At 37.3% G+C, this 20,241-nt stretch overlaps 1 protein-coding gene across 2 annotated transcripts in view; it reads left to right on the top strand.

Moving 5' to 3' along the window:
• cfap77 (cilia and flagella associated protein 77) overlaps window positions 1-20,241 on the top strand; it is a 237,508-nt gene that overhangs the window by 127,786 nt on the left and 89,481 nt on the right. For both annotated transcript variants that reach the window (XM_072566320.1, XM_072566319.1), the window contains 2 exons: window positions 14,084-14,183; window positions 18,229-18,448. In XM_072566320.1, coding sequence (XP_072422421.1) covers window positions 14,084-14,183; window positions 18,229-18,448 — 320 coding nt within the window. The remainder of the gene's footprint in view (window positions 1-14,083; window positions 14,184-18,228; window positions 18,449-20,241) is intronic.

Here is a 20,241-nt window from a genome sequence, read left to right as displayed (position 1 = left end):
TATAAGGGAATTAGCATTTTTGCTGTCATTGGATTGAATTGGTTAATCATTTTGGTCATAATTTTGGTGATCTGATAATATCAGATTGTTGTATCGCAGTTTAGAGAACATAAAGACACACATTACAGGTGTACAATGCAAAAAAAAGATTTAGGAACTTGCTTTGAGGAAAGCTAATTCTTTATATTTGGTGTTCGAAGAGAGAGGAATGCTGACGACTTCAAAACAGGTCAAAATTTATGACTCAGCAGAGGTGAAAATAAACACTTGTAGAGAATATATAAAATAAGGTACTTTTATACTTCTTTGATAAATAAGGTACATTTACAGCATTTTTGATTGAATGTAGTTTATGCCATTGTTTCCTGTGACCCTAGATTATTGATTGGATACCATCAAGTTTTTAGCTAGATAATTGTGATTCTGCTTTCCCTTGAGAAAAGATAAATTTAATCATATTGGTTCACCAAATATAAGCAGTTATATGCTATAATTGCATCTTGAAAGACTGAGTGAAACATCTGTAAAATTCTAAACAAATGTGTATCTGTAGTAATTTTACAGATGTGACTGGAAAGAGAAATGCTGATGGAAGAGTCAGACCAAACGTGTTCACCTAAATATCAATTTTGAGATATTTTTGACTAATCATTTGATATGCTTTAATAATAGGCAAGTAGAAGAGCTTTTAAAACTGTTGCTCAGACAGACTCAGAAAACAAACCAAGTTTTTATGACAGTTCCACAGAGACAATATTCATTTTACATCAAGATAATCTGAACCGAATACAATCTCCTATGGTTCACACTTAAATCTACACAGATTAAGTTAGTGTGGTTGGATACAGTATTACATTTTCATTCAAACACAAGTGATGAGTTCTTGCTCCCCCCAGCATTGTCAGTGTATGTAGAAACATGAATAGGCCACTCACCTTCTCAAGTCTGTTCCAGTATTCTATTAGATCATATCTGATCTCTGCCTCAATTACATAATCCACCTTTCTTCACAATCCCATTATATCCTGATGCAACAAAGATCTATGAGTTTTAGTCTTGAAAATTTATATTATCCAGCATCCAGATCTTCTGAAGAGAGATTCCAGATTTCCACTTTCACTTAGAAAATGCACATAATTACAAAGCAAATTTTCTAAAACTTGTTTTGTTGTAAATGAAAATTTTCAAGCTCAGATTAATGATTTTTAGTTGAGTGGTAAGTATACTCCACAAGGAACAACTTGCCAATGTGACATTAGTTACCTTGAGGTCATCAAGTTTATATAGCCAAATAAGATGGTCTGTCTTTCTTTTGCAGCTGTGCATTCTGCGTTCTCTCTAGTTGTTCCCTTCAGAACGATCACTGATTTATCATGAGCTTTGTGTGTCTCTAAAGCAAAACAACTACTGTAGCTTAGCTATCCTGAAGACCAGGCATAAATTCAGATCATCAACACATTGTTCTAGATGAGATGTTTGCAAAGTGCACAAGGATCATTAATTTGTTTCGGCTTTCTTATTGCCATCCAGTTTTTATTACCTTCCCCACTGAAAGTGAGCTGAGGGAATGTTCACCCCTGTCAGTATTTTAGTCTGTTTGTCTGTAGAAAATATATCTCAAATACTAAAAGATGGATTTCAACAAAACCTGACACACATATAGGGCATCGCCGTATTATGAAATGATTAGGTTTTGGCAAATATCTAGATATAGAGCCTGAAACTTTAAAAATAATCCATCTATTAATATTGGGATATAGAACAAATTTATTTTTTCTTCTATATGTTGATTAATTGATTTTGAATGCTGTTAATAGTTCTGGATTATCTCAGATGCTGGAATTTATTAAGTCTTTCAAAACGTAAACAGAGTTTTCAGAGCAGATTGCAGAATGTAGATTGACCCAAGGCCCCTTCAGTAAGATGGAAGCTCTTAAGGAAAATATTAATTTTTTCAGCTTTCTTCCGACAATCAACCAGACAGGGAAACACCTCAAGGAAGAGTTTCACACTTATAATAACTTTGAGTTGGCAAAACATGATAGAGGTATGAATTCTGCTGAGTGGCCCACTTGTAGACAGCTCATAACTGATCCTGTTGGAAGCAATAAATAAAGCTCCCATAATGTAAAGTCTGTAACATATGCAGAAAAGCATTGCTTACCCATCACAATGTTTAAATCCTAAAATCATGGATTTTTTGCCTATAACTCATAACTAAATAATTCATTAAGGATATGCAGCAAAGCACTTATATTTTCTCTGGTACTCTTGAACTTCACATGCTTTATGATTTATCTAATTGCAGATACAAACTAATCAAAGTTCAGTGGAACTTCTGAATTCTAAACCTGGAAATGCCACTAAAATCATAGAATGCTTACAACTCAGAAAGACATCATTCAGCTCATTATTCCAGTGCTGCCTCTCTGCAAAAGCAGCTCTGCTAGTTCCTACTCTTCCACATTTCATTGTGGCTCTGCAAGTGTGTTTTTTTCTAATTATCAAGTTCCCTTCTGAAAGCTACTTGAAAGCCATTCATGAAGAATCTGTCCATATCATACTCTCCAGAAATGCATTTCAGAGGTAAAGCACACATTATTAAATGAAGGTGTTTTATCATGTTGTCTGTTTTTACTTGCTGAGACCTTAAATCAGTGTCTTCATATTCATAATCTTTCCTCTAACGGGAGAGTTTTCCCTTATCGATTCTGTCCAGACCATTCATTGATTTTTGAACACTTCCATCAAATTTCCTCTCAAAATCTTTCCAGCTTTTCCAATCATCCACATAACTAAAGTGTCTCATCCTAAAACATTTCTGTATCCTTTCTAATGTCTTCACAACCCTTTCCAAAAGTGTTCTGACCATTACTGAATGCAACATTCTACTTAAAGTCAAACCAATGTTTTAAAGTTTAACCATAACTTTGTCACTTTTGTACTGTGCTTCAACTTATAAAACCCAAGACATCATGTGATTTGTTAAAAATTTTCTCAAAGTGTTGCCTTGCTACCTTCAGCAATCTGTGCAGATCCCTCTATTAGCGAGTTTTGAGAAGATTTGTAGCTCAGGTCGAGGTTTTGGATTTAAGTTTGCTCATTGAGCTGGAAGGGTAATTTTCAGATGTTTCGTCACCATATTAGATAACATCATCAGTGAGCCTCCGGTGAAGCACTAGTGTTAGTGATCTGCTTTCTAGACACATAAATAGAATGCGGGTCTCTAACACCAGTATTTCACCGGAGGCTCACTGATGGTGTTACCTCGTATGGTGATGAAATGTCTGAAAATGAATCTTCCAGCTCAGTGAGCAAACTTACATCCAGATCCCTCTACTTCTCCACTTCTTTAGAAACTTTGCATTTATATTGCTACTCCTTGTTCTTCCTCCCAACATGTATCACTTCACATATTTTTATATTAAATTCCACCCATTCCAGCAGTTTCACTATATCTTTTTGAAATGTATATCCTTCTCACTGTTCACAATGCTTCCAACCTTTGTGTCATTATGCAAACTTTGAAATTGGGCCTTGTGCACCAAGGTTTTGGAAGTCTATGTACACCACACCAACTCATTCTTTCATCACTAAAAATCTCAATTAAGTTAAACATGTTTTCTATTTAACAAATCCATACTATCTTTCCGTTGCCTCAGCTGTTATTTTGAAAATATAAAAAATGAAAACCATCTTTAAGATTCTTTATATTGTGATTTAAGGCAAATTTCTATCTATTTTAGAGCTGTATCTTATAAAGGGAACAAATATTCATTACTTTAATAACATAATTTAAAATTTATGAAGGTATTTTTCTCAATTTAAAATAGAATTTCTTCTCTCCTTTCTCCCTTGACACACAGCACTCTGCAGTAGAGAGGATAAGTAGAAGCTAGTATTAGGACTTTACCAGTGCTGCTAAAGGTTATTAACAAGATTATGGGCAGACAATGAATCTGCATTTAGATTCATGTTAACTTCTTAATGAGAGTCAATTGACCTATTCTCAATATTGTCTCCTGAAGATAGAACTGAGAGTACAAGTACACTTTATGGTCAACTGGTTATGGAAGCCCATGTTTTACCATGCCATTCAACACTAAACTGCATAGCAAATAATTTTACCCATGGACATAATTTGTAAAATTCTGCAATTTTGTATTGCGAAGTTAAGAACATTCTAAAATGAAATTTATATCTCTTTCCTTCATTGTGTTTGTGGTAAAATGGCAGAATTATACCTAGTATTGTGTTCCATGTTGTGCAATATGCCTCTTCATCATTATGTTTGACTACATACATTTAGCCAAAATTCTCTCCTATTCACACTAAATAGGAAAGTTATGTATTTGTAATATGGTCGAAACTTCTTAGAATTTGTTAAATAAAGGAAACTAAGTCCAAAATGATGAAAAAAGTAGTTTATTAAGCTACTCGTGCCAAAACGTAGGAGAATTTGATTTAAACATACACCAGTTTCTCAGGTCTTCCACACAATAATAGTCTACAATTGTGTGGTAAATATATAACCATTGGTGGACTCCAGCCACTAGAAGTATATTAGAAGAATTGAAATGACTTTTTTTTGCATTCTTTGCTTGCTCCCAGTGGGAAAGTATGGACCTTTATGTCAGTGTCTGCCTTGTTAGCTTGGTGAAATTGAGACAGGAATGATTTAAATATTTGCAAAGTACTTGCAGAAAAGTTTCAAAAATCCAGGAAATGAAGAATAAAAAAAACTAATGCATTCTAATTGAGTGTGTCCTCTTCCTCAATCAAAAAATCAAGTTACATTCAAGATCACAAGATACATTCCCCAGCTGTTTTAATAACAGCTTCCTCTGACCCACCTGCCTCTGCACAGCATTTATAACAGTGATCAGGGACTGACACCCTTAATTGGCTAGGTAAGGGCCTCAAAGAGCATGAGTATGATGCCTACTGGTGTCTTACCTAGGAACAGTTCATGGGTGGGCAGGAAGGAGATAGATTGACCTCTCAACCTATCCTCTTGTTGAAAGCCTGCATGGGGCCATAAAATCCAGTCTTGTGAGCCAGGACTATTCAACTGGTTGATCAAATATTTCAACATTTACAATTTTTAAAGAAATATGTTCTATTTGAGATAGATAAAGAAGGTAAAAAAGAGAAACAATGTGAAAAAAAGCTACAGTTCCCCAATTTCACTTCCCATGTAAAGCAAACTCATTCCCTTTTCCCATAATTATGGAAAACATGCTATACTGTCCCATTTTCCACTTACTCAGCACCAACTAAGAATTTTTTCTAAAACCTTTAAATGAGTCAGTTTGTGGATACAGCACTTTCTATTCAGGCAGGCAGACTGACAAAGCCACATAATTAAAGGAATTGTATACCAGGATGTTTGCAATATGTATTTAAAGAATAGTTGAAATACATTATTCACCACATTTTTCTCTAATTTCCAAAGATTATAAATATAAACATGCCTCCATATTCTAGTTTCTCTCAGTTACCCATGTTATGGGGTTTATAGCATACAGCAAATGAGTGAATGTTGCATGACAGCAAGCATTACGTAAAGATCACGAGGCTCCGTTCAGCTGCTCATTACCAAACAGAGTCAATTTATAACTGCATTTAATATTGCAAATAAACATGCAAAAGCTAGGTATGAATTACATGATTCTGGTTCTTATATACTCTAGATTTAATATTTTTCCAAAAAATATTTTACTTCAAACAGATCAGATGCAAATTGTGCATTTCTTTCTAAGATAATTTCAACTCAAATTTAAAATTATAAAAAAAATCATAATCTTAAAACTTCCTTCACAAATTTGTAGGAAACATACTTTGGTGCATAAGGTTAGTATTTAAATGTTTTACAATTTGAAAAGGAAAATAAACGTATCAAAGACAAGCAAAGAAACAGAACTCAAAGAAAAATGTACACCAAGAAGAAATAGCTGATTTAAATTGGAGGCAAAATTAAGAGCTCAGAGGTGGGAAGTAGGGCAGAAAGATGATGACTTAATGAGGCTTAATTAAGCTATCTACTAAAGGGACAGCTGTCAGCAAGATCTCTACACTCGAGCCAAACAGCTCAATCACAGCTTCAAACTATCGAGTGGGGAGTCACAAATTCCTTACTAGGAAGCACTGTGTTCAGGAACAAGCAATACTCACTAGGAGAGTACAGAGTACATTTCATTGAAATCTGACAACACATTCACTTAGAATGGAGCTGTCTATTTGTTGGACTTCATTTCTATACCAGAGAGTTGGCAGTGGTGGACTGTTGCAAATCTGCATCAGGTATTGAAAAGATATTGTTTGCTCACATAGCTCAACAATTGTAACACTAATACCTCAAAAGTTCTGTAAGGAAACGTAAATTTTATGATGTAGATCAGTGCCATACCAAAACCATTTCAGACAATTTGAACTTGTAATATATATGAGACCAATCCTTAATTTGTATCATTTAGATTTTTTGTACAATTGGGACAAGTTTACTGATATTACTCAATGGAAAAGTAATGGAGATAGTTAGAATTATATAGTTTATAATGAAGTGAGATTATAACAAAAATGAAAAGCATTTTAATATGTCTCAGTTGTGCTCTTTGACATAACTCTTGTTGCACTGACTCTTGAAAATCCACCTGGTTAACAAAAAAATTAAATTCAGAGGCTCGTTTCAACTCTGGTAGCAATGAATGCATAACCAATAAGTATTTATTGTTATCCAGCATACATAAAGAACAGCTACCTCACATCATAAGTATGATACTATGTAAGGAGCTTTAGAACATCACAGAATTAGGTGCAGTGTGGAGCTATTACATAACTCTTGCATTGTAGCTTGGCCCACCAATATGACTTCTTCATTCCGATGTCTATTCATGTGGTCTCTTTGAATGATAAATCAATCTGGGAATTGGATTAAAATAACCCAAACTAATTTCACACACATACAGCTAAAGTTAAATAGCAACAATTCCCTAATGATTTTTCCAGTAATTCTGAACTTGCATAGCATTTTCTATTGTCACTTTAAAAACTTGGACCATATATTCACTGCACACAGCTTGCTTTGTAAAGTCCTGTAGCACCAGATTAGTCATTCTCATTAATATTGTTTTAAATATGTAGCCAATTTTAACACACTCTGAAATTAATGAGGTGAGTTCGGCTGTCATCAAGCCATTTAACAAGCAATATTCTGCCTTAATTGACAACTCACCTCTGCCTAGGGAAAATGCACCATATCTCTTGTGAAAAGCATGAAGGGTAGTGCCCCAGAGTTGAGATGGGCTTTGCCAGACTTTTCTGAATCTGCTACATATCATACTGTAGCCCATGCTGTACAATCCCTTAAGGTTCTGCATTTTTGACCCCTTGGTTAGATGCTTAGAACCATGGGCGGGAGATGAGGCACAATTTAAAAGTAAGACAGATGCCATTTAGGACTGAGATGAGGAGAATTGTTTTTCATTCAGAGTTTTGTAAATCAGAGGGCTCTGGCAGGTCCATCTTTGAACATGTTTTGGCATGGACGAGCTGGACCAAAGGGTCTATTTCTGTGTTGTACAATTCTATAAATCTATGACTCTATGTTTAAAAGCAGAGATTGATAGATTTCTGATTACCAATGATATAAACTATTGTGGGGATAGCAAGGGTAAAGACATTGAATTGTTCAATTAGCTATGATTGTGTTAAGTGGCAAGCAGTTCAACAAGCTACATGGCCTATTCTTGTTCCTATATTCCTGACCTTCTTTCAGTTTTTCATTTGCCCTGCAAAGGCTGGTTGATGAGAATTAGAATTTTACCCTTTACTGTTAACAATCCTACTGCTCAGATCCAAGACCACAAGGAGGAAAAAATCAGTGCTAGTCCTGAAGACTGGGATAAATTCAGAATCCAGCAAAGGAGGACTGTAAAGATAATAAAGGGGGAGAAAATTTTAAAAATGAGGGTAAACTAGTGTGGAATGTAAAAATTGCCAATAAGATTTGATTTGATTTATTGTAGTCACATGTACCTAAGTAAAGTGAAAAGTTTTGTTTTGTGAGCAGTGCAGGTAGATCATAGCAAACAAGGACATACAGATCATAGATCTGCTTAGACAAAGTGAGGCATACAAAGTTACAGCTGCATGGAAGGCATTCAAAACAAAATCAATATTACTTGAAGTTAGAGAGGTCCATTCAGCAATCTAATAACAGCAGGGAAGCTGTTCTGTTTGTATGTGTCTTCAAACTTCTGTACCTTCTACCTGAAGAAGAGGTTAAAAGAGAGCATTACTGGTGTGGGAGTGGTTTTTGATGATGCTGGCAGCCTTTCTGCAGCGACAAGAAGTGTAAATGGAATCCATGGATGGGAGGTTGACTTCTCTGATGGTCTGGGCTGTGCACACAACTTTTTGTAGTTTCTTACAGTCCTGGGCCGGGCAATTGCCATACCAAGCCATTCTTTGCCCGGATAGATTTCTACTTGTAAAAGTTGATGGAAGTCCTTATGGACATGCTGAATTTTCTAGGCCACCTGTGAAAGAAGAGGTGTTGTGCCTTCGCATCTATGTGGGAGGTCTAGAACAGACTATTGGTTGTCATTACTCCTTGGAACTTGATGCTTTCAACCCTCTCCATCTCAGTTCCGTTGATATAGATAAAGAGCTTACTTAAATATATAAAAAGGAAGAGCGAGGTCAAAGTGAACATAGGCCCCTTATAAAATGAATCTGGGGAGATAATTATGGGGAACAAGGAAATGGCAGAGGAGTTAAACAGATGCTTTGCATCAGTCATCACCATGGAAGATACTTCAAACATCCTATTAATACTAAAGAATATGTGGGGAGGAATTTAGTACCATCACCATCACTAAAGAAGTATTGTTAGACAAATTAATGGGACTAAAGGCAGATAAACCTCCTGGATCTGATGGCTTGCATCTAAAAGAGGTAGCTACAAAGAGAATGAATACATTGGTTGTAATATTCCAAAAATCCTTGGATTTTGGACAAGTACCACAGGATTCGAAAAATGCCAATGTGAGATTCCTAAACAAAATGGAGGCAAAGCTGTAGGGTAACTATAGGCTGATTAGCTAACACCTATTGTTGGGAAAGTGTTAGAATTAATTAAGGAAGTAATAGCAGAACATTTGGAAAATCATAATGTAATCAAGGAGAGTCAACATAGCTTTATGAAAGGGAACATGAGTCTAACTAATTTATTAGAGTTTTTTGGAGGAAGTCTCAACTAAAGTGGAAAGAGGGGAATCAGTAGATATGTTGTATTTGGACTTCCAGAAGGCATTCATAAGGTACAATACAAAAGACTAAGTCATAATGTAAGAGCCCATGGTGTGGAGATAGTATATTAGCATGGACAGAGAATTGGCTGATGTGAAGTTATCAGGCAGAAAACAGCAAATGGGGATTAGGGGTTCTTTTTCAGGTTGGCAACTTGTACCCAATAGGAATCAAAGCTGGAACATGATTGTTTACAATACATACTAACGACTTGGAAAAATGAAGCAAATGTAATGTAGTCAAATTTGCAGACAATATAAAAATAGATGGAAAAGCAATTTGCATGAGGGATGCAAACAGTTTAGAGAGATATTAATAAGCAAGTGGGCAGAAAGCCAACAAATGGGGTATAATGAGGGAAAATTCAAGGGAGAACAAAACAGCAGTGTATTATTTAAATGGAGAAAAACTGCAGAAGGCTGCAAAAAAAGGGATTTGGGGGGACTTATGCACTAAACATAAAAAACTGGTGTATTTATCTTTGTAGCAGCTAATCAGGAAAGCTAATTGAATGTTGGTCCTTATTTCAAAGGACGTTGAAGTATGAGAGTAGGGAAGTCTTACTGCAATTGTATCAGGTTCTGGTGAGACATTACCTAGAGTACTGTGAGCAGTTTTAATCCCTGAGAATGTAGGACCAAAGGGCATAATCTCAGAACAAAGGGGCAACAATTTAAGACTAAGATGAAGAGGAATTTCTTCTCTCAGAGGATTGTGAATCTTTGGAACTTCTTCCCACAGACGGCTGTGGGGCACAGACATTGTATATATTTAAGGCTGAGATAGATTCTTGCTGAGGAGGGGAGTCAGGGTTATGGGGAAAGGGCAGGAAAATCAAATCATGAACATGAGGAATATCAAATCATGATCCTTTTGAATGGCAGACTGATTTGTGGGACTGAATAACCTACTCCATTTCCTATTTGTTATGGTTTTTACATGGGACCTGGAGTAAAAAGGATATCAGTCTTATGGGAACCAGAGACTATTGTACAGTACTTGCTGCATTGATGCTGTGACTGCTTCTGTGGCTTTCCATGCGTTGAATCTTCCCTTGTTTTTATATAGTTTGCAATCAGTCTCACTCTACGTTCTTACATCTTAAGTTTTTCACCTAGTGTCTGTCTATCTCTTACACCCCACCCCACCCTGAGATTGTAGCATGTAGTCTTTGGACTGTGAAGCAATCCCTCATGTGCAGTTGTATTCAGAGGAGATTCGATCAGCTTTAAGCAGCAGTAGAAACTTGTGCATGGAGAGTTATTGTATGAGATTAAATTTGGACAATTATTGAGTGGACTGAAGGTTAATTCAGGCAAATCATATTCGATCTCAACACTTCTTGAGAAGAGATTTACATTCCATTTGTCAGAATTGGGCTGAAATCAATTTTCAAAAAATAAAAGAATAAAGAGTACCATTTTCAATTTCTAAATTTTATTCTGTGAAATTTTTCAAGTGTGGAAATTTTAACAAAGTACAGGATATGGCATTTAAAAAAAGAAAATTCTGATCCTTGCTTATTTGTGGATATACAGGTACTACCAAAAGTGGTATCAAGGCTTTCAAGGGTTAAGTACAGGTTTGCCACACAGCGGTTAAAGTATTTTATCAGATTTCTTCACCAAAGAAGTTAACTGATGAGATTTTCACAGGAAAAGAACAATCTTCGCTTTTAGGCGTTCCTGAGCTCTTCTGAGCACCCAGAATAGATGACATGTAAATAAATGCAACTGCATTGGCTGTGAGAACATCCTATCAGACCTTTCAGTTCTGGTGACTGGAATCCTAGAATGGCTTCACCATGGAGACAGGTTAAAGAAATATAGATGCAGTCAGGGGGTCAGTTAATCCCTCAAATGCCGCAAAGCCAAAATGTTCACAGAGGGAATTCATTTTAAAACAAAATAACATGGATAATCTTTGTATCTGTTTCTTTCTTGTTTCAGCAGTTCTGACAAAACAGCAGTAACTTGCTTCACAATACAAATGTTACAATCTCTGCATTGGCACTGATTCAAGTGAATCAGTCTGTTAATACCATAAGTAAACATGAATGCAAATAAGTACTACATTTGATGAAATGGAAACTGTGTATCTGAAGAGCATTGAAGCTGTTCACAATACCATGAAATACCTTTTGATATCAGTTTCAGTTACGGCATTATAAGAGAAAGATATGTAATCTAATGGTGAATTAGTAAGTCTGAAGTTAGCAGCACTTAAAGCTAATACCAAAGAAAAAAACTGAAGATGGTAGAAATTGTAAATATGAACTGAAAGTGCTGGAGATACTCAGCAGGTCAGGCAGCATCCATGCAAGCCCAGCTTAGTGCTAAGGAGGCTCAGATGTCTGCCATCATAATTGTGAATGCTTGCGGTTAAAGGAGCTTTTTGAGGTCAAACAGCAGGCCAACCATCTGTTTCACAATAGTTTACTCAGATGGCCGAGGCACTCTGCTGGGATATTGGCAGTAGTACTATTTAGCACAACCTACTGATCTCTCTCAGGATGACAGCATCTGCACTCCCTATCAGCATTGCCCTTTCTGTGCCCCAGTCAGTCAATCAGCCAACTCAGGTTACTCACACCAAGGCTGAGGTGGATCAATCTAAAGCTCTTCAAATCCAAAGCATCTTGTGGACATATTGCAAAGCCCCTTGCAACCTCCCCTTTGAAAATCAGTAGCCTTCAATCAGTCATGCTGCAGCTACTAGAGTACAGTTGCATGAGCACAAAACCAAGCAGAGGCACTCACAAGACCAACAATAAGGGGATGCAGAAGGATTTTTGATGGATTGTTATGTGGAGTTTTAAGTGTTTTTGTTGGATAAAATTAGGAGGGAATGTTTCCTTTGTGATGGATTTTATTCCATAATTGTGACCAAGAGAACACTGGAATAATTCATAACAGAGAAAGGGTGAAGGGTGTGGAAATGGTAAACAATGACAATCTAGGGTTTTGTTCATAAATATCAGAAGTATATGTGTGCTCACAAGCAACCTGGCTAGAATGTGGATGTGCCGACTGCCTCATCCCTTCCTTTACTTCTTCCTGAGATATTTGTTGAATCTGTGGTGGCAAGTGCTGTTTCCTCATGGTGGGTAAGTGATGGAAGATGGAACTGACCAGCATGAAGTACTGCAGTGAGTACTGAGGGACCCTTTGCAGCTGTCAAGCGCACTACACCTGGCGTAAGTGCAAATAAGACAATTGCTTCATCTTATTCTGGTACTACTGCTCTGTAGCCAGCATGAACAGGCACAAAAGTTGATCTCAGAACTTATAGTAGCAAACGACACCTTCCGAAAACTTTTGACAACTTCTGCAAACACCCAAAACCTCAGCAACGTCTGTAGAAAGTAATAGGCAACTATTCTGAAACTTTGATGATGATCCCTTTAAACAATGCTGGTGATATGTCATTTCTGCTTGTTTAGTTGTTTAGGAACATAATTGGAACAGAGAAGCTAAGAGTGGTAGGTCAAACAGCAAATCATTAAATGCTGAATAATGTCACAATTTGTCCACTTCTACATACTATTTGTGCATGCTCCCACCCCCACCAAGGTACTGAGTGAGTATGAGCCACAGCAGAAGTGAGCAGAAGTCACACAACTAACATTTTTCTATTAAACCAACACCTGCTTCATCAAAATTACCAATGCTATAGAACCCACTTTTGAGGTCTTGATGTTAAAATTGTCATAACTTACCTGTCAATACAACTACTTGTTTTGGTGACTGTGCTGTACAACACTCCTATCTATCTCTTTCCACAAATAATGTTAAGAGATCAGATTTTAAAATGACTTCCAATGCAACTTTGATGAAGGTTCTATTTGCTATCACCTCGAAAGAGAATGGTAGATAGACAAATTTACAAGAGTGTCTTTCTCTTTCAATCTATTGTGTTAAAGAAGTTAGCTTAATTATGTAAACAAAAAGAAGCCCACTCCCTATCCTGAGAGAAAAACAGGAAGGAAATCTAGAAGGAAAACTAGGATATAAAGATGAGGGCAACCCATTACGGGTGAACCAGTCATCTGGATCGAGAGGAGTAATTGGGGTTGAGGGGAAGTAAATGGAAGGCTAACAGTGAATTGAGATATATAAGTGGGGCAAAGATTGTACAATTGAATGAATCCAGGAAGGAAAAGGTAAGAGTAGTAGGAGAATTGAGATGGTAACTGGAAGTGGAGCAGGTGCGTAATATGAGTAGATGAAGCACACAATAGTAGTGTGGGAAACATGAGTTAAGGGAGAAGGTAGGAAAAGAGACCTACCGAAATTTTGTCCCAGCATGCCAACCACCACATTCAGCCTGAAGATATTTGACAATGAGAATTTGGAAATGAAGGCATTGGCTGACCAGAAGCCAAGTTGACCAGTGATCACAAAATTGATGGGTGCAAGTTATTCAAAAGGCAGCAGCAGGTTAGAACAGCTGAATTTTACAGTGGATGGAAGGTGGGAAGCCAGCCAAGAAAGCACTGGAATAATTGAGTTTTGGAAACAGAGAGACTGAGGCAGGGCTGGAGATGAGTAATGTAAAGGACATGTAAATGCATGATTTTGGTGATGATGTAAATATTGGAAGTTCCTCTTCGTGTCAATGAGATGACAGACTGTGAATGATCTGCTTCAGCCTCATTATAAAATGGAGAGTGGGGCAGTGTCAAGAGTGAGAGAACTGATTTTGGCAGGATCTAAAATGTCCTTTACTATTCAGTTTGCAATCCTATTTGTTATTTTTTTTCTTATTTTAGTCCGAACTCGGCAAGGGAAAGCGAAGTGGTAATGCCCTACCAGGACCTACTCATGTGTATGGGACAGTTGAGCGAGTCTATGATGGTGGAGTTCCTGCAGGTAATAAGACACAGTTATCTGCTTTGTATATTATATTAGAAGAGAGTACTTTTTAAAATTACACAGAAATCAGCTCGTCTAAAATGACAATTCAAATTTCTGCAAATATATGACTCTATGACTCTATGATTAGAATGTCCTTTCTATAAAGTATGGCATACAATACTATAATGTCACAAAACCAGCGTTCACTTGAATGCAATTTGACTGCACCAATGGACTACAGCATTCAAAAAGGCAACTCACCAGTATCTTCTCAAGTCGAAAAGTGTGGTGCTGGAAAAAGCACAGCCGGTCAGGCAGCATCCGAGGAGGAGGAGAGTCGACGTTTCTGCATCTCCTGTCTGCTGAAAATAAGACCTATCTTTGTTTTATTTCCCACAGAAATGCCTCCAGGGCGGCATTGCTGAATCATGGAATGACCCTTGTCTGTGTTGAAGCCATTTTTCCACTCTCTCTGTTCTATTAGCCCTTGTCATTTTTTTAAAAATCTCTGCCTGCAATTGCCTGAATGCTGCATTTGTGAATTTTAAAATGACATCTGAACAAGCTGCTGCTGCTATAACTGTGAGCCATCCTCACATTGCCAAGCACCCTGCCTGCCAGCCCTTAATTGGCACTTCCTAATAATATTGTTGGGGAAGACCTGCCACCCAATCTTGTGTGCCAAATCGTCCCCTGATGTCAGGTCATCCTCCTGTTCAGAGAAATTCAAGCCTCTAATGTTTGATCCATGTTCTGAATTTCAAATTAACTTACAGGGAAAAAGAAACCTCAGTTTCAGTTTATTACTTTGATTACAGAAAACCATTTTGCATCTTTTGTACTTACAGACTTAATGTGATTTCTTCCCATGCTGAGCATCTCAGTTTTTCAACGTCATTGTTGATCATGTAAAAGTAATTTATAATAGCTGACTGCATCTCCATGACTTAGGCATGCTACAGGTGAAATGAGACATTGAGCCAGAAATTGATGCAATTGTGGATTTGGTGACAGAAGACATTAATTGGACCTTTATACTCGCCATTGATATTGCACTACATTTGTGCTCCAAATTGTTGGATAATTGATTCGATAAGGATACAATTTCAAAATTTACAGATGAGACGATATTGAAAACTTGTACCTTAGGTGCTCACAATATACGTTAATAATTTAGATGAGGGAATATCTCAAAATTTGGAGATAACACAAAACTGGGTGGCAGGGAGAGCTGTGATGAGGAAGCATATAGAGATGTTGCAGTGTGGTTTGTACAGGCGGAGTAAGTGGGCAAATGCATGTCAGATGCAGTATAATGTGGATAAACGTGAAGTTATTCACTTTGATAACAAAAATAGGAAGACGTTATTATTTGAATGGCTGTAAATTGAGAGAGGGGAATGTTCAACAAGACCTAGGTATCCTGGTGCACCAGTTGCTGAAAGTGAGGTGACAGGTACAGCCTGGCAGTAAAGAAAGCAAACTGTATGTTGACCTTCATAGTGAGAGGATTCAAGTTCAGGAACAAGGATGTCTTACTGCATTTATACAGGGCATTGTTGAGGCCACACCTGTAATATTATGTGCAGTTCTGGTCCCCTTATCTGAAGAAGGATGTTCTTGCTACAGAGGGAGTGCAGCAAGGGTTTAAAACTTGATTCCTGGAATGGCAGGACTGACATATGAGGAGACATTGAGTCAGTTAGGATTGCGTTTACTGGAATTTAGAGGAATGAGTGGAAGTCTCATCGACACCAATAAATTGGACACTGGAAGAATGTTCCCAATGGTGAAGGAGTCTCGATCCAAGCATCATAGTTTAAGGATAAGGAACACATATTTTAGGACTTAGATGAGAAATTTCCTCACCCAGGGAGTGGTGAGTGTGTGGAATTCACTATCACAGAAGTGTTGAGGCCAAAACCTTGTATTTTCAAGAAGGAGGTAGATATAGTTTTTATGATCAGAGGGATCAAGGGATATGGGGGTGATTAGGATTACAGTATTGAGCTCAATGATCAACCATTATCATATTGAATGGCAGAGCAGGCACAACTCATCAATTGGCCTATTCCTTTCCTTATCGTTTTATGTTTCAATGAAAGTATTGTGAACTGTGAGGACACTTCAAGCAGGCTTAGGTAGACTAACGGACAGACATGCAAAGAAGTGTAAATTGGAACATTTTAGTAGAAAGAGCAAGGATAGGCAATATAAAAAGACAAAATTCTGAAGCGAATGTAGGAACTGAGAGATCTGATGAAATGTATGCACAAATCACAATTGAGAGGGTTGTTAATAATCTGTATGAGATTCTGGGTTTATAGATAGAAGCATAGATTGCTAAATCAATGAAATAAAAATAAAAATTAAAAAACTATTAGTTTGGCCTCAACTGCAGCATTTTGTGCACCACACTTTAGTAAGGATGGAAAGATTTTAGAGACAGTGCAGAAAAGAATTACAGTTGGTTCTAATATTAATTGATAGTTCCGTTCTCGTGCGATCTTGCACTATAAGAAAATTGTGCTGTAGCCCCATTTAAACTAATGGGGCTGGAACAGAATCATTTTATAACCAATACAGGTGAGGAAAGTTCATGTTCTACAAATAATGATCTAAATTCTTCAATAGCATTAAAGCCAATTCGCATTTAAGAAACACGCATTACAGCACAATCGACTGTACAAAAATGGTGGGGTCTAGATTAGAGTGGTGCTGGAAAAGCACAGCAGGTCAGGCAGCATCCGAGGAGCAGAAAAATCGACGTTTCGGTCAAAATGGTTCCTGGAGTTCAGTGTGTGAATAAATTTGGGTAGTTGGGATTGTTCTCTTTAGAGAAGAGAAGATTGAGGAAAGATATAATAGATGACTTCAAAGTCCTGAGAGGTTCAGACAGAAAGGATAGAGAGAAACTAGTCAGTTCTGTCCGAGATTGATAGGTTCTTGTTGTCTAGAGGAATTAAGGGCTACGGGGAGAATGCTGGTAAGTGGAGCTGAAATGCGCATCAGCCATGATTAAATGGCGGAGTGGACTCGATGGGCCGAATGGCCTTACTTCCACTCCTATGTCTTATGGTCTTATGGTCTTAAGGCAGTAGTTCCATTCTCGTGCAATCCCGTGTTATAAGAAAATTGCGTAATAGCAGTACCATTTAAACTAATGGGGCTGGAACCGTGTTATAACCAATACACACTTTAAAAGTTTGCGCTTTAGAAACAGTGTCCCCGGTTCATCAATCATGTTATAGCGAATTTGCATTAATGAAACGAGTGTTATAGGAGAACGATTTGTATTCTAATTGCAGAAGGCTAAAAGACCAGAGGACACCACTTTAAAGTCAGGCAAAATCCCCAGTAGTAACTGATGGAAAAGCATTTTCTGCTATAATGGTAAGGATCCAGAATGCAGAACCTGAGATCATGATAGAAGCGAATGAAATCAAGGCTGTCAAAAGGGGATTAGATGAGCACCTGAAGTGAAAAGAAAAATGCAAAGATACACAAAGAGTGGAGGAGTGGAATTAGCATGAAGAGAACTATCATGGACACGTTAGGTTCAATGGCCTGCAACCAATCTTCAATGCAATAACACTGTAGCAACATCAGTGTCACAACTGGAATTTTGTGAATGCCGTACTCAAAGGTTTATGTCCCTAATCTTAAGAGTTAAGGTAGAGAAAAAGCATAATACAATGTGGAGTGAATGTGCTGATTTAGAAGAAGAGAGAAAGCTAAAAAGAATTGATTAAGCAAGGATAAAAATTGATGGAATATTGCATCAGCAGTAAACAATTCAACACAATCCAAAGTGTTAATAACAGAATTCAAAAAGTATTAGTCCAAAGTATGCAAGTATTTTTACTCTATAACAGATGGAGCAGAAAATAATTTATTCCCTTTGAGGTAAATAAAGGAATGAAGTCTATGCACTGTAGGTAGAATACCAATATAAGGAATGAAACTAATTCTCTTTATGCATTGTCAGGAAAAAACTATGTATTCCTTTGATCCTCAACCCTAATAATCATGTTATTTACTTTATCACTGTATCTCTCAGCTATTGGTCATTGGCATACAATGAAACCCAGAAAACAGGAAACTCTGCATAAACTCAGACGTGACTTTGCAGCATTAAATAAAGCAGCCATTAAAGCTGGATTGATTACTCCACGAGAGATCTACCAGTTTAGGGCAACGCACGACATTGGAATTCTGGGGAAAAAGGTAGAAAAAAAAGAAGGCATGCTCCCTGAAATAACTTTTGGAATGCCTGTAAGGTAAGAATATGTTTCTTCTCTTACTGCCTAATTCCTGAAGATGGCAAGACCAGTTTTAATTTTGAGTGAAGATCAAGTTGATGGTAGAGTGTCTAACTGTATTTAGTGCCTAATGTCACCAATAAGAAACCCCACTGATTTTGTTGATTCTGTCTAAACAAAATCAATGACCAATACTGCTATGCAAGTCCTGACAGGCAACTCACTGGGTGCGAATAGGGACAGCAAATTTGGTACTGCTCCAAGGAGCTGAACTGATCAGAAGACTTTAAAGGAATGTGAGGGCAGTGGGGGGCAGTATGGATGAATATGGAGTAACTGGCTGTGAACTGAAATTAAATTCAGTAAACAAAAAGCTACTGATATATTTTCCATGCAACTTTGCTGATCTATTTAAGGATTCCAGGTTTGGCCACATTCTGTTTCCCCTGCCATTCAATGAGATCATGACTAACCTGATCATAAAATCCCTACAATATGGAAACAGGCCATTCCCTTTAAGTTCACTTTCCTGGCTTTTCCCCATCATCCTCGATTCCCTTATTGAGTAAAAATCTTAGCCTTGAATGTACCTAATGACCCAGCCTCTGCAGCTCTCTGCAACAAAGAATTCCACAGATTCACTACCCCTATGAGAGAAGAAATTTTTCCTCATATTGGTTTATATTGGTAACCCACTTTTCTGAGATAATGATCCTCTGGTCCTGGATAGTCCCAAAAGGGGAAGCAACCTTTCTACATCTACCCTGTCAAGTCCCCTAAAAATCTTAGATGTTTCAAACCAATCACTTCTCATTCTTCTAAATTCCACAGTGTAATTACCTGTTTTTGTTCCCTTCCCTTTTTGAATAAAGTTGTTAAATTGGCAGTTTTCTAATCCTCTGGAACTTCTCCAGAATCTAAAGATTCTTGGAAGATTACTACAAGTGCATCCACTATTTTTGTAGCTACTTTTCTTAGTATCTTAAGAGACATCCATTCAGGTACAAGAGACATAGGTCTTAAGGCCCATTATTTTACTTTCCCTTGTACCTATTTGCCAGTGGTAGTTGTATATATTTCCTTGACTCCTTTTGACTCTTGAATATTTAGATTTTTGGAATGTTATTAGGATCTTCTATCATGAAGACTGGAGCAAAATAATTATTCAACTCTTTTGCCGTTTCATGGTTGAGCATAGCTTAGTTGAGAGCTCAATGTATCAATGTGTCACATTGGTTGACACACGTAGGTTATTGGGGAATTGGAGACATTTCCTCACTGTGGTAGAAACAACATTATGTTCCTGCATTCACTTTCTGTAAGACTAGGTGTTGTATTTGCCATGCTGTGGGACATGCTGTAATGTAAAGAAAATTGTCTGAGATCACTCCCAGCAGGGATAATCAAAATGTTACAGGTGAATTCAATGCTGTGTTAGAACTGTCAGTCAACATTCTAAGGATGGATTCAAATTTGACAGTAATTACTTCACCTGTTAGGACCCTCATATAGATATAAAATGTCGGAGCAGGAATAAGCCACTTAGTCCTCAAGCCTGCTCTGACATTCAGCAAGATCTGGCTGATCTGATTGCAAACTTAACTCTACATTCCCACCCACACCCAATAAACTTATAATAATGTTTACCAAGTATTATCTACCTGCCAGCCACAACACCTACTCTTGCAGGCCCCATAGAATTCCTCGCTGTGTATTCTAGTTATAGTGCTTTCTTTCTTAGCAAGAAGCCACGTCCATTAACAAAATAGTTATTTGTCCCATGTCATGAGGATAAATCAACCTGCCCCTTC

This window comes from Chiloscyllium punctatum, chromosome 49 (genome assembly GCF_047496795.1).
Source record: "Chiloscyllium punctatum isolate Juve2018m chromosome 49, sChiPun1.3, whole genome shotgun sequence".
NCBI lineage: Eukaryota > Metazoa > Chordata > Chondrichthyes > Orectolobiformes > Hemiscylliidae > Chiloscyllium > Chiloscyllium punctatum.
The sequence above is the reverse complement of the archived record's forward strand: the minus strand, read 5'-3'. Positions and strand labels throughout refer to the sequence as shown.